At 36.2% G+C, this 13767-nt stretch overlaps 1 protein-coding gene across 7 annotated transcripts; it reads left to right on the top strand.

The window, feature by feature from the left end:
- The first annotated feature begins 342 nt into the window (after positions 1 to 342).
- LOC107817154 (carotenoid 9,10(9',10')-cleavage dioxygenase 1-like) lies at positions 343 to 12798 on the top strand. 7 transcript variants are annotated; one of them, XM_075242584.1, is made up of 14 exons: positions 343 to 773; positions 2243 to 2313; positions 2515 to 2574; positions 3815 to 3926; positions 4727 to 4826; positions 4989 to 5051; positions 5310 to 5420; positions 7574 to 7758; positions 9360 to 9498; positions 10114 to 10231; positions 10314 to 10415; positions 10693 to 10944; positions 11540 to 11651; positions 12407 to 12798. In XM_075242584.1, exons 1-14 carry the CDS (start codon positions 543 to 545, stop codon positions 12434 to 12436), a joined length of 1686 nt encoding a protein of 561 aa, XP_075098685.1. In that variant the 5' UTR covers positions 343 to 542; the 3' UTR covers positions 12437 to 12798.
- Positions 12799 to 13767: the final 969 nt, after the last annotated feature.

The raw sequence follows: 13767 nt of genomic DNA, 5'->3' as shown, positions 1-13767 counted from the left end.
GAACCCACTTCACCATTAGGCTAGACACTCTACCCCCTGACTTCACGTGGGCCCGCCCTTGCTACTTCCTAGTTGAGGGTCAGCATTATCAATGGTGAATAAATCACTTTTTAAATAAAAATAACAAAATTCCTTTTATGTCCTTATTAAATATAAATTTGTGTTTTTCCTAAAAGTAATAATATATTAGGCAGTAAATCGCCAAAAATAAGAGAATAGGGTGCTAATTAGAAATTAAGACATATATTAGGGATGCAAAATGCAAACGCAGAAGTATAGTGCGCGGTGGAAGCTTGTCAGTTTATAGTTGGTTATCTTAATCCACAGTTCCCAAAAGTATCTTAATCCACACAATTCGGGTATCTATTTTAGCCGTTAATCCAAAAGACGTCCCGCGAATACAAACAAAACAGGGAAAACGTGTCCATGGCATCTCCGTCAGCCGTTAAAGGAATCAACAGAGCGAAACCTCCAATATCCACTTTACAGACTATAATAATTCATTATAACATTTCTAACAATCAACTGAGTGGGTGGAGAAAATGGGGAGAAAGGAAGAAGATGATACAGTAGAGAGAACTGAAGGAGGAGTTGTGGTGGTGAACCCCAAGCCAAAAAAGGGAGTAATTGGGAAGGCCATAGACTTATTGGAAAAAGTAATCATAAAGTTAATGCACGATTCGACCAAGCCACTTCACTATCTTTCAGGGAATTTTGCACCTACTGATGAAACTCCTCCTCTTAAAGACCTATCCGTCACAGGCCATCTTCCGGTCAGTTCGCTAGTTTTATTTATTTACTTATTATCTCTTTGTTTGTTTTTTTTTTATTTGTGATTCTTGAGTTATATTTGCTGAAATTAGGTGCTTATTGGACCCAAGATTTGAACTTTATGCGTTCGAGTTCCAAATTGTAGCACAGCTCATTTGAGTTGCCGGGTTTGAAATCAATTATAGGTACTTATTTGGTGGATTTTTTAACACATATACAGAGTTTGAGCTAAACTATTGGGTTCGGATAAAGTCATAGCTTCTATACTACATCCGCCCTTGCTTACACCTCTTTGGATAGAGGGGTTGTGCTTAGAGAAGGGTGTTCGAAGTTTGTCTATCTAAACGAAGGATACAGATCTGGTTACTACAAGCTTGCAATTTTTGAGAAAATGATAGGGGGAGAAGTGGGAAGTTAGTACTAATTTGATGCTCGTCTTTTTCTATCATCAAGGAAAGAAAGGGGAAAATGAGGAAATAACAAAATCTTAGGAGTGCAAATCCAATAATAGGTTGGGTTTGTCAGCATGATTCAGCTGAAACTTGGTTCTATCCTTAATGGGTTCTAATGAAAATAGGATAACTCCTAGTAATATTTATCATTGAAATGTGTCCTGTTGTGAATAATAATAACTCCCATGACATGGTCGAAGTATTGTGATAAAAATTTACAGTTTGCGTGAGGTCATCTCTAATGACTTTGCTAGAGTCCTACGCCATCAGTATATTAGGAATTCTTGATTAGCACAAAATATATTTGTTGTCTGATTAACAAGCAAAGCAGGGGAGACTTCCTATTTGTTTCTATTGAACTAAAGAATTCACTTTTATCATCCTTGGTACAGGGAAACATTTGCTTACTCTTTTCATTGCTCTAAAATTTCTGGGGAATCTGCAAGATATCTTTTGTTCAAAACTTAAATAAGAAACTGGTTAAAGCCTATGTGATAATGTCCAGAGCAGATTTCTTGACAGTTTAGCGAACGTAGAATGTAAATGTCAATACATTAGGTTATGCAGGATATGATTTACTGCGTGGAATATTCAGTGGGACCTTACTGCAACAGAGATTAAGATAACATATAATTAGAAAGTAACATATGGTTAACAGCACTAGCGAAAATAACAGCTTGGGCTAAATAGCTTATTGAAGTTCAGTTGTGCAGTGGTGTGAAGAGCAAGCAATTAACTCGCAACTATACTGCATGGAAGATTAAGTGGCATCTTGTTGTTTTATTCTTCATTTCATTGTTTATGTTTTTTATCTTGGGCTCATATCTAACTGTTGGTTCGCATTTGCTGGGATTGATTCGACAGAGACACGAGCAGATTTATTTACCATTATTTTCATTTCTCCTCGAATTAAAAGCATAAGGAATAATGTCTGATTTACTGCTAAGGATTTGCATTTTGTGCTTGTTGCCATCAGCTTTACTCTTATGATGCCTAGTAATATGAATTTCTAATTACAGGAGTGCCTTAATGGTGAATTTGTTAGGGTTGGTCCCAATCCAAAGTTTGCTCCGGTTGCTGGATATCACTGGTTCGCCTTTTATCCTGAACCTATCGTCCTCGGGACTTCCAAATTCCATTTCTTCCTAAAATTTCTTCCTGAAAACGATCATAAGCTTTTCTCGGTTCCTTTTGGTTATGTGCTTCTTTCTTGCCATTGTATCCCTGTATCTCATTAAAATGAACATTTTCCGGTTGCATCAAGGCTTATTCCCACTTTATTTCTATGCAGGTTTGATGGGGATGGGTATGTCCTTTACAATCCTGACTTTGCAATTTGGAGCAGTAATAAGTTATTTTCTCATTGCTTTGAACAAGAAGTGGACCACCTCTACAACTCTAGTTTTATTTGTTCCAGCTACCTATGTGTTTCTTGTCTCCAGCTTAAGCATTTTGAAATAGGTTGCCGCTTAGTATGTGACTAAACTTCCCTTTTTGATACGAGTGGCAAGTAACTGAAAATTTCAGTTGGCATTTGTAACTTTAGATAAGAAGGCCCGTGTACTCTTTTCTTAATTGAACAACTCAAATGGGCATTATTGTCTCCGTAGACAGACCTTGTATTCACCGGAATAGGATTGATACCATTTTTCCAACAAAAGAAAGCTTGAACATGATAGCAAGGGTATGAATCTTTACATTTATCATAACAGGACGAGAAGGATTGACAAGGAATTAAATATTTGAATTTGATGATAACAGGAAAGAGAAGGATTGTGCCTTAGGATGGCAAAACAACAAATTCTCAGATTACATGGACATTTTTTTAAAAACTATTGCTTGTGAAGAAGCACGTGATGAGTTGGATCAGGACTATTAGTTTGTAAACTATGTCAATTAATTCATAGCAGTGTGCTTTTGCTGTCTCGTCTAGGTCTATAAGTGTTAACCATGATGTTTGAAGGTATAAAAAAGGGAAAAGGTATGCCTAAAATCATATGGAAGGTAAGTTGTGCTGAAAGACCTACAATCTCCCGGAATCTATGCACACTTAGCCAGGAAAGGAAAACAATAAAAGTAAAAGGCCAATAAAGGTGATTCCAACTAATTAAAATTAATGTTTGGTAATGAAGGTATGCTTGCATCAGGTTCAGGTTCAGTCTTTTAATCTATTTAGAGATGTTAGGTCAGTTGATATTGTAGAGAATCTCTAAGGTTAAAGAACTCCCAAGTTATTGAACCATATGGAGCAAAATGGATGGTGAAGATTCATATAGCTCACTCCAACTAGTTTGGGACTAAGCCGCAGCAGCAGTAGTTGTAATTGTTCCTCTTTCTTTTGTGCTGCTGCTGCTGCTTAATCTTTTTACTTTGCACATAATCTGATTAAATTGCATCGATTATTCATGTGTCCTATATTATAACAAAGCAATTTTTAGTCTGGTTTTTCCTATTCCATTTTATCAGTTACTCTTTCTTTTTTAAACTTTTTTCTTAGACGAGTTATGTTGAAGCTTAATAACTATCATGTCTTTATAACTCTTTCACATGGAAAGAAGTAATACGATCTCAAACTTTTAGCCTTTATTCAGTATGATTCATGGCTTGCGCATTAAAGATGGAAAAGCAACTTACGTATCACGTTATGTGAGGACATCACGCCTAAAGCAAGAAGAGTTCTTTGGAGGAGCTAAGTTTATGAAGGTGTGCATTTGTTTTGATATCCTTACTCCTAGTTTTTTGTTCCCATCCAGCTTCATATAATAATGATTGCAGTATCTTTTACTAAAACTTCTTCACATGTGTTGATGCATTCAGCAACTTCTTCACATAACTATGGATCTCTTTTTTTTTTTTTTTTTTTTAAATATTTCGCCAAATTGTGAATGCTTCATTAAGTAGCTATTCTGCAAGCTATTTGGAAAGGGGGAACACAATTAGTAAATGTATTGTTGTTTATTGGTTTTCTAGAATTAGGGATGATGACCAACAGAATGATGCTGTTCGAATGTGGTTTGTCTTTAGGGCTTAACATCAGTTTGAAAAAATGCCCCAGCAATTGCAGCACTTCAGAAAGCTTTTTCAACTCTTTTCTTTAGCTTCATACGGGAGATGGATCCATTTCAAAGATAATTGTGTCATTCTTTTCCCCTTTAGTTTATGATCACTGTAAACTGAAATGATGCATCTGCTGGCATGCCTTTGTCATAGATCTCTATTAACTTCTAAAAATATTTGATAATTATGGTGTTCGGGCCAGCTTACACGCACCTCGACTAAGTCCACGGGGTAACTCTTAAAATTTAAGCACCAGTAATTCAGAGGAAAAGGAACTGAGACATCCTATTGGTGTTTATAACCTGAAGTTGATTCACCCCATTTGTCTTATCACTTTCTGCTGTTAGTTTTCTTCCTTAAATTTTCTTTCCCAAACCAAATGGGACCACTGTGTCAAGCTACCATGCATTATGCTTTATAAACCCTTGGCTTTACTACATCTGCAGATTGGAGATCTTAAAGGGTTGTTCGGTCTGTTCACTGTTTATATGCAAGTGCTCCGAGCAAAGCTGAAAGTATTGGATATCACCTATGGAAATGGCACAGGTTAGTTGGCTGGAATTTTAGCTAGTCTATCTATCTTCTCTTGACAAGACTTCCCAAGTATAATTTGTTAATGATGGCAGGAACGCATCTTGATTCATAACAATATTTATGTAGTCTATATGACAGTTACCAGCTGAAAGTAAAATTTGTTTCCTTCTCCAGCTAATACAGCTCTAGTATATCACCATGGGAAGCTTTTGGCACTTTCAGAGGCTGATAAACCTTGTAAGCCACTGCTCTGTTTGACTTGTTCAGTAATATGACGTATCTATGATTTTTGATGTGCAAGCCTTTGAATAGGTGTTGTCTTCGACCTTTTTCCCGTTTCGTTTTCCTTATATCAAGCACGATTATATAGTGAAATTGTAATCTGAAGTCTTGGTTATGGGTAGACCACAAGTATTAGTAGTTAGTATTGTTTCACTCAAGGATTTAGATTATAAGTATATATTCTGACTTTAATACTGCGTGTGCACTGCACAGATGCACTTAAAGTTATGGAGGATGGAGATCTTCAAACACTCGGCATGCTGGATTATGACAAAAGATTGGCGCATTCCTTCACTGCCCATCCAAAAGTTGACCCTGTAACTGGTAAGAGAGCAGCAGTCCTAGTTCTGCATTACCAATAATAAGCATGTCACTATTTATAAACTCACAAGATTTGTCCTCAAACTTTGCTACCCAAATATTTGTTGACGAAAGAAGTACCAGTACATGTATTCTTCTAACGGTTGTGATTAAAACTGCAATCCTTTCAGTGCATGACCTCCTTTAGTTGAGTCATCTGTTCAGTTTTCTTTTCTCATTTGCTGACACCTCTTTTCTTATATGCCTGACTTGCCAATCGGATAGTGGTGATGTAGATTTTAGATAAAACCAAAGAAAATTGCTATTTTCCTCCATAACATAGTACTATTTTATCAACAGAAAAGGGTCTGATCTGTCCCTCTACTATGGTAAATTGTTTAAAATTGCCCCCCGTTATACTATTGGGCCATAAAAGTCCCTGCCGTCTTACTATCCTTACAAATCTGCCCTTAGTTAGACGGAGGTGCCACGTGGCATCACCTCATTAAACGACCCACCCCCAATTTAAAAAACCCCATCCAATACTGACCCGCCCAAGTTAAGACCCGTAACCTAAAGGCAAAAAGAGAGACATAACTTAAAAATCTGGAAAACCAGCATTGTTCTTCATCTTTATCGATATTTGCTCAAAATTTTCAACCCAACTTCTTTGAATCTTCACCAAATTTGTTATAATTTGAGATTTAAACTCCCCAAAAGATCCCTAACAAAACACAATAACACCAACTAGAAATAGTTCACATTTTCGAAAACCCAATTTTCGAGCTAAGATTCAGAGCTTTCATCAATGGAGTTTTTAGCTCTTGCTTCACGTATCAGCTTTCTAACAATGTTCTAAAAAAATACTTTCAACAAGAAACACAGACAACTCAACTCTTCCAAAATTTTAAATCCGGTGTCCAATTGATACATCATCGTTCCCATCCTCTTCTTCTCCTTATTTTTCATCACCATGTTCCCAAGAAATTACTGTATTGTGCGGAAGAAAATGGTTCGTCCGTGTCTGTTTTTCCATCCATTATAAAATAAAGGAAGATTAGAAATCAGATGCCAATCAAAAATATTTAATTAAAATTTAATAAAAAAGATAAGAAGTGTAGAAGGAGCCATCAGAAACCAAAGTTCATCCGCAAAAGCTTTTTTAAGCAATCATGGATTCACAACAGACCCATTTGGGTGTTCTTCAAGCTTTTCCAAATAGTCCAATGGTGGTTTTAGTTTCCCTTCAACTATATTTTCCCAAATCAGAAAGTGAATCAAAACTTAAGCACAACAAATGATTTTTCCAAACGATTCTAACAATAGGTAACCAACAAACTCAGATTTCTGATTTTGAATTTGAAATTTGAAAGTTTTCGGCTTAAAAAATGGAAACTAAAATCACCATAGGAAATTAGATTACCTAAAACGATTACTTCCCCAACGCAATTATTAGAAATATGTATTATTTGGTTTATAAATGGCGGTTCGTGGATTATGAGTTTGGTGGGTTTCATGGAGCGGGTCGTCTCATATGTGCCCAGGTGTAAAAAGGGCACGGATGGATGCCATGATCTAACTAAGGGCAGATTTGTTAGGATAGTAAGACGGCAGGGATTTTTATGGCCCAATAGTATAACGGGGGACAATTTTGAACAATTTATCATAGTAGAGGGATAGATCAGACCCTTTTCCGTTTATCAAATTACATTTAACAACTGAATGGCAAGGCAAATTGATTTTGAAGTTGAGGATAGGATGGTGAACAGAAGATGGAGCGGCATTCCCTTTGGGCTGTAAATACAGGTGAAGAAAGATGGTTGACCCAGGATTAGGGTTCCCATTTTAAACGCCAACCCTGCTTAAAATATCCAGTGACGACAACAACAACAACAACAAAAAATCCAGCGTGATTCCACAAGTGGGGTCTGGGGAGGGTAGTGTGTACACAGCCTTATGCGAAGGAAACTATCCAGTGACAGTCAATCAACATTACCTTTGACGCAGTCACCTGATTATGTTGTGTATTTGTGATAGATTTTTAGTTCAAGGTCCAGTATTCAAAAGTGGAGAAGAAGAACCAAAAATGGATCATTTAATACAAGTTTGAAGCATGAATTATTTAGCCATTATTTTGGTAGAACACTCTGAGTTTGACTTTGAAATTTTGCATGCAGGTGAGATGTTTACCTTTGGCTACTCTCAGAACCCACCTTACATCACTTATAGGGTTATATCAAAGGGTGGAATCATGCAGGATCCAGTCCCAATAACAATACCAGAGCCTATCATGATGCATGATTTTGCTATTACTGAAAATTATGCAATTATGATGGATCTCCCTTTGTGTTTCCGACCGAAGGTATGAGACTTCTGTAGCTCACAATTTGCTGATTTGTCTTGTAGTAATATCAGCTTTCCTCTCTTGGTGGACATATGATGTAAGCTTTTTATGAGAGATGAAAGCCTTGGCTCCAAAATTGAATCAGAGAGAGATGTTAAGTCTTGTTACATTAGTCCACCTCCTTATTGGAGTCCTATAGGAGAGGATTTCAAGGAGGTTTCTGGTTTATGGACTTCCGTTTTAAGAATCAGCTATTGTAAGGTAAATGCTTGTCGAAAATTTAGTAATAAAACTTCATGATTGGTAGCAAGTATTAAACTCAGAATTATTTGGGGTATCCTAGTGCTGCTACAGATGTTACTTATTGAAATTCATCTCATATTTGCATTCCTAACTTTTACTCTTGTGTCTAAAGTATCTTATTAGAAAGAATGGTAGTCAACAAAGCGTTTAAAGAACCATAAGAAAATGAATTGAACTTTGAAATACATACCTTAAAACTTCTTTAAACAGAAGAAGTTAAGATAATGATCCTAAAAGTGGAGTAAGAGCTTTGTTTTAGATACTAAAATGTTCAAAGACGGGTACCACAAAAACAGAGTAAAATATAGCATACCTGTATGACAAAAATTTTACACCTGCAAATATAAAATGAAAAACCATAGCTACCACTATATGCTAGTCCTCCAACAATCACTAATTGGGTTAGGTCATTTCATGAACATTACTGCAGCAACTTGTAATGTCAGTTTGGCATCCAAATTACACTTGTCTTTTATAATATATCATAGCATACTTATTTCCACATTCAATCATAGATGAGAGAAAGAATTCTGATTATAATTGTATTAAATATATTATTACTATTTTAAGACTTTTGAAACCTCCATAATTTAAGAAATACTTATTCTTTATTCAATATTTCTTAAAGTCCACTGTAGTATGGTCTGAAGAAGCATGTAACCAGTGAATTGTGTCTGAGGTTACCTAAACCAGCTTAAGTAACATCGACCAAGAAACTTACGTAAAGATGCTGTAGTTTTTACCTTTTGCATGACTTTCATCTGTTTTCTTTTTGTTCTTTGCAGTGTTCAGTTTCAGTTACTCTTTTTATCCAGGCCTTAAAAAGAATGTGGCATTTTGTTCCTCAAGTTATGTGACATTGCCTGGTTCATTCAACATGAAATGGATGTCTTAAATGAAATGGATCTAGTATATTCCGTTTCTTTGTACGTAGTCATTTGAATTGACGAAACCATAGCAATACACCATGACTCGATCTTTTGTTTGATAAATGGACTATCTATTTTTTGAGTTATATTTGTCCTACTTGGGTAGTGTGAGAGATTTTAAAGGAGTTTATAGAAGTTGTGGGTTACTCCATCAGTTGCCTTAGGTTTTGGGTTGGGTGCTCATATTCTTTCGAATTATACTGAAGGGAACCTTTATTAAACTCGTTCTCACATCCATAAGTCTGTATATAAAGTCCATGTGTGAACTCCAAAATCTGGTTACACGTTTGGTAGGGTGTTGAGTTTATATTTGTCTGGAATTGTATATTTGTCATGCATAGTGTTAAGATTTTTGGATTTATTCTCAGCTATGAATTTTCTATTCAGGAAATGGTGAAAAATAATCAGCTGGCTTTTTTCTTCGATGCTACTAAAAACGCTCGATTTGGAGTCCTCCCGCGATATGCAAAGAGTGAGGCCCTAATCAAGTGGTTCGAGCTTCCTAATTGCTTCATATTTCACAATGGTAAGCAACTTTGTGGTCTTTCTTGAAAAGGTAAAATTTAGCCTATTCTGAACAGAAAAGCTGTAGCTAGCCAATAGCTGCATATGTACATGCAGTGATTAATGGGTATGAAATTTGATTGATAATCCTGTAAGGAAAATAATCTGTCAATAAAAAAGTATATAGTTTAGGAATTTTCCTTTTGGAACCTGTGAATTAAGTTTTAGAGTTTGAGTCACCAGGATCACATTAGATGTTTACAGACAAAATATGTCATGTTTTTAAAATAATTTGGATGGTTGAAACTTGGAATTGTTATTGCCATGGAATGCAGGAGGACTCTTCAATGGTAACTTTTGATCATCTGAAAGCTTAAAAGCTGTAAATATAAATCAGAGGCCCAATGAGATATAAGCGGAAATGCCACCTTAAAAAATTTCTGTAGGGTAATTAGGATTCAGGACTCACATCTTGAAAATGTCAGTGATCCAAATATAAGTTGCAGTGTAGTCTTTGCACTTATAATTGGTAATCGTCTGTTGTGATAGGTATAGGGTCGACACATTCTTTACATCAATTTCTTGCTGTAGCTGCTTCTGTTTTCTGACTGGTTTATCATTTCGATTATTTTACCAGCCAATGCTTGGGAGGAGGGAGATGAAGTTGTGTTGATCACCTGCCGCGTTCAGAATCCAAACCTAGACATGGTCAACGGAGTTGTTAAAGAAAAGCTAGAGAATTTCTCCAATGAGCTGTTCGGAGACTCCGACATTGAATTTTTAAATTGACCTTGTTTGTATCTGCCGCTGTTCATGATTTTGGTTTTTTTTTTACAGATACGAAATGAGATTTAACATGAAGAGTGGTGCAGCTTCACAGAAGAAACTCTCGGAGTCTGCTGTTGATTTTCCACGGATCAACGAGAACTACACTGGCAGGTCAGTTGTCTCCATCAATAAAAATTTCAGGCAATTTTCGATCAATGCAGCTTATGTTTGGCTGTACAAAATGCTGGGTTATGAACACCTTCATTTATCATTTATCTATTTTGCTTCAACTTTAGTTCATGAGTTCTAAGTGCGTGCTTTCCGTGAGTATTAACTTTATTAGCTTTGTTCCTTTTGGTTTTGGTTACTTGATCTGGTCTCTCTAGAGGTTTTTCAGAAGACCTCTCTCTTATGTTGGTATAGTGATATTAGCCTTTTTGAAATTTAGGAAACAGCGATATGTATATGGAACCACTTTGGACAGCATTGCCAAGGTAACTGGAATCATCAAATTTGATTTGCATGCTGAACCAGAGACTGGAAAAGCACAGCTTGAAGTTGGAGGAAATGTTCAAGGCATCTTTGATCTAGGACCTGGAAGATTTGGTTCGGAGGCTGTATTTGTTCCCCGTCAGCCTGGTACGGAATGTGAAGAGGATGGTGGCTACTTGATATTCTTCGTACATGATGAGAACACTGGGTACCTTATCTGCCACTCTCTTACTTGCATCTATCATAAGCATCACTATTAATATATCTTCTCTTGTCCCGTATAAGACCATTATGTACTTGTAGTCTTCTGGATGTTAAGGAAATTCTTCTGTTCTAATGTTTAAAGCGAAATAGAGTGACAAAGAGGGTCAGTCTAGAGTACTACTTGTGTGAAACAGTACAACCTACGTAATTGAAAGAGCATAGTGTATTCTACCTCTAAGATCCGTTATATGTGTGTATGTAGAACAACTGCAACTACAATATACTGAAGCAACGTGACTTTAAGATCATATGATGCTCAATTGTCCATATCTTTTCCACCTTAATTTGAGCATAGCTAGAAAAATGCGTACATGAGCATTTACTCTTTAGTTATAATCTTCTTTGGACTTTTAGTTAGAAAATTGAAAGCAGCATATGTCCCTATTTCCCTTGTGCATTATACATGGTATGCCTTTGCGCCTGTTAAATTATTTTCCTATCTTAGTTCTTAGGCGCATATGGAAATATTAGCAGATTTCATGACTGAGATTTAAAACAGAATCACCTTGACTAAACCGTTCTCTTATATATTTGTGCAGAAAGTCAGCTGTGAATGTAATTGATGCGAAAACAATGTCAGCAGAGCCTGTGGCAGTTGTTGAATTACCCAAAAGAGTTCCTTATGGATTCCATGCCTTCTTTGTCACAGAGGTGAGTCATCCCAATTACTTTGGGTTCTTTGCCTTAATTTTCTTTCAGTAACAATAGAGCCAAACTTAAAACCACGGCACGAGTATTGTTTCCTTTTCTGGTTAATTAAAAAAAATTAGAATGCTTGGTGCTTCTGGACATCAGCACTGTAACCAAAAACTACTGTTTTTTTTTAAAGTGAATCTCCATGTTATGCTTTATCCTAATATGTTTCTTCAGAAAATTGCTTCCCATTTGAAATCGAAATGTTAAACATGACTTCTTTTTCTGTGAAACTAATTTCCTGACAAGTGAAGGTGAAAGAACTCCATTTGTATCTCTCTGCCCCCCTTCCCCGGTGAGCATTTCCCGGTTGCCATTAAAAATATTTCAGTATTTGAAATAATGGTCATATATTGAAAAATTGTTTGAGCAGAATTTTAAGTCAAATATTATTATCCATTCACAAATTTTCAACTTCTTGTTCAAGTGAAATTCATGTAAAACACAACTTGAACTTCCAAATACCTCTTTCAACTTCAACTTCAAAACTATCTTTTTTTAATTCAACCAGATACTGTCCGAGTGCCTACTAGATCACCATTATGCTTCCTGTAGACGAGAGTATGTAATTAGAGGGAATTTAGATACATTATTAGTAGAAATCTCATGCCTGCAAGTTCTGTCAGCTTGGCACTTTAAATTTTTTGACTGTTTCTTTTCATTTTCCTTTTTAAATTTGGTACTCATTCTCTGAATTCATTTACTTTGAACAGGAACAAATTCAAGAACAAGCGAAACTGTGAGAGTGATCAACAACGTATATACCTCGTTATCTTATATCATGGCTGGATCTATAGTGCTGTTATAAATGGCTATAACTGGCTATTTCGTCATTGATAACTTGAAACATAATAAATGCATTTATGTATTGTCTGTAATTGCTACTGCTTTTTTCATCTTTTTTTGAGCCGAGGGTCTATCAAAAACAACTTTTCTACCTTTTCAAGGTGGGGTACACACTACCATTCCCAAACCTCACTTTGTGGGATTACACTGGGTTTGTTATTGGTGGTGGTGTATAGTCTGTAATTGCAGCCTCTACTGATGGCATTTTACTTCTATGATCAGAAATGAACAATTACAACCCTCAAACATTTTTCAGAAACGTATTTTGGCTCATGGAAGAGACACGGTCGAATATCAACTTCATAGATTATTCTATAATACAAGGTGCACGCATTCTGTTACAACCCATATTCACGTACGTTGGTTCATGCCATAAGTTAGTCGATGTAAATCTGAGAAGAAATTATCTTTGAGATGATAATAAGTTAATCCTATTGGTCTTAAATGATACAAGGGTATATAAGGGTGGTTAACAAGTATTAGAAGTTAAACGAATCAAGGATGTTGTAATCCGTATTTTTGGATAAACCTAGGGGTGCTAATATTTTCAATAGGTCGTGTTTTAAGGTATTTGAATCATATAATATCCGTATCATAAGTCTTGAAGTTAAACGAGTTATGAGACAAAAGTCGACAGAAGTTGTCGCAACTTATGTTCATAATTTTACTTAAACTTTAGGTCAAATGTTACTAAATTTTTCTCCCAATTTATTTGGAATTACGGGGTGATCTACCCACCAAATTGAAGATCTATGAGTGTAGTTTCCAACGCATTAAATCGTTTGTCAATACGATCTCGGAGTATAGAGATATTTGCATTTTCGCGAGACTGCGCAGATTGGTAGGTGACAAGTAGGTGACAAGTAGGTGCATCACCTACTTGCCAAAATGAGAGGACTCAATTAAAAGCCCCAAAGTTGGCCAAGAGGGGACTTTTAAGGGATTATCAACTCATTTATTTCAATCATCTTTCAGACCTTGAAAACAAAATTGAACCCCTGCAACTCCTCCCCAAAAATCCCATACAAACCCTAGGGTATTTCGGGTGTTACGACGTGATTCTAGTGCCGAAAAGTCCGGATAGCTTGCTAGTTTCTCTTTCTCCTTCTTGTAGCCGCATTGAGGAACTGATTTTTGATGAAGAAGGAACGGGTTTCGTGGGTTATACTCAATACAAGGTAAGGTTATGCTTCTCCTTCCATTATATATGCGTTTGCGAATTGTAACT

The sequence above is a fragment of the Nicotiana tabacum genome, chromosome 22, assembly GCF_000715075.1.
Source record: "Nicotiana tabacum cultivar K326 chromosome 22, ASM71507v2, whole genome shotgun sequence".
Taxonomy (NCBI): Eukaryota; Viridiplantae; Streptophyta; class Magnoliopsida; order Solanales; family Solanaceae; genus Nicotiana; species Nicotiana tabacum.
This window is presented reverse-complemented; position numbering and strand designations above follow the sequence as displayed.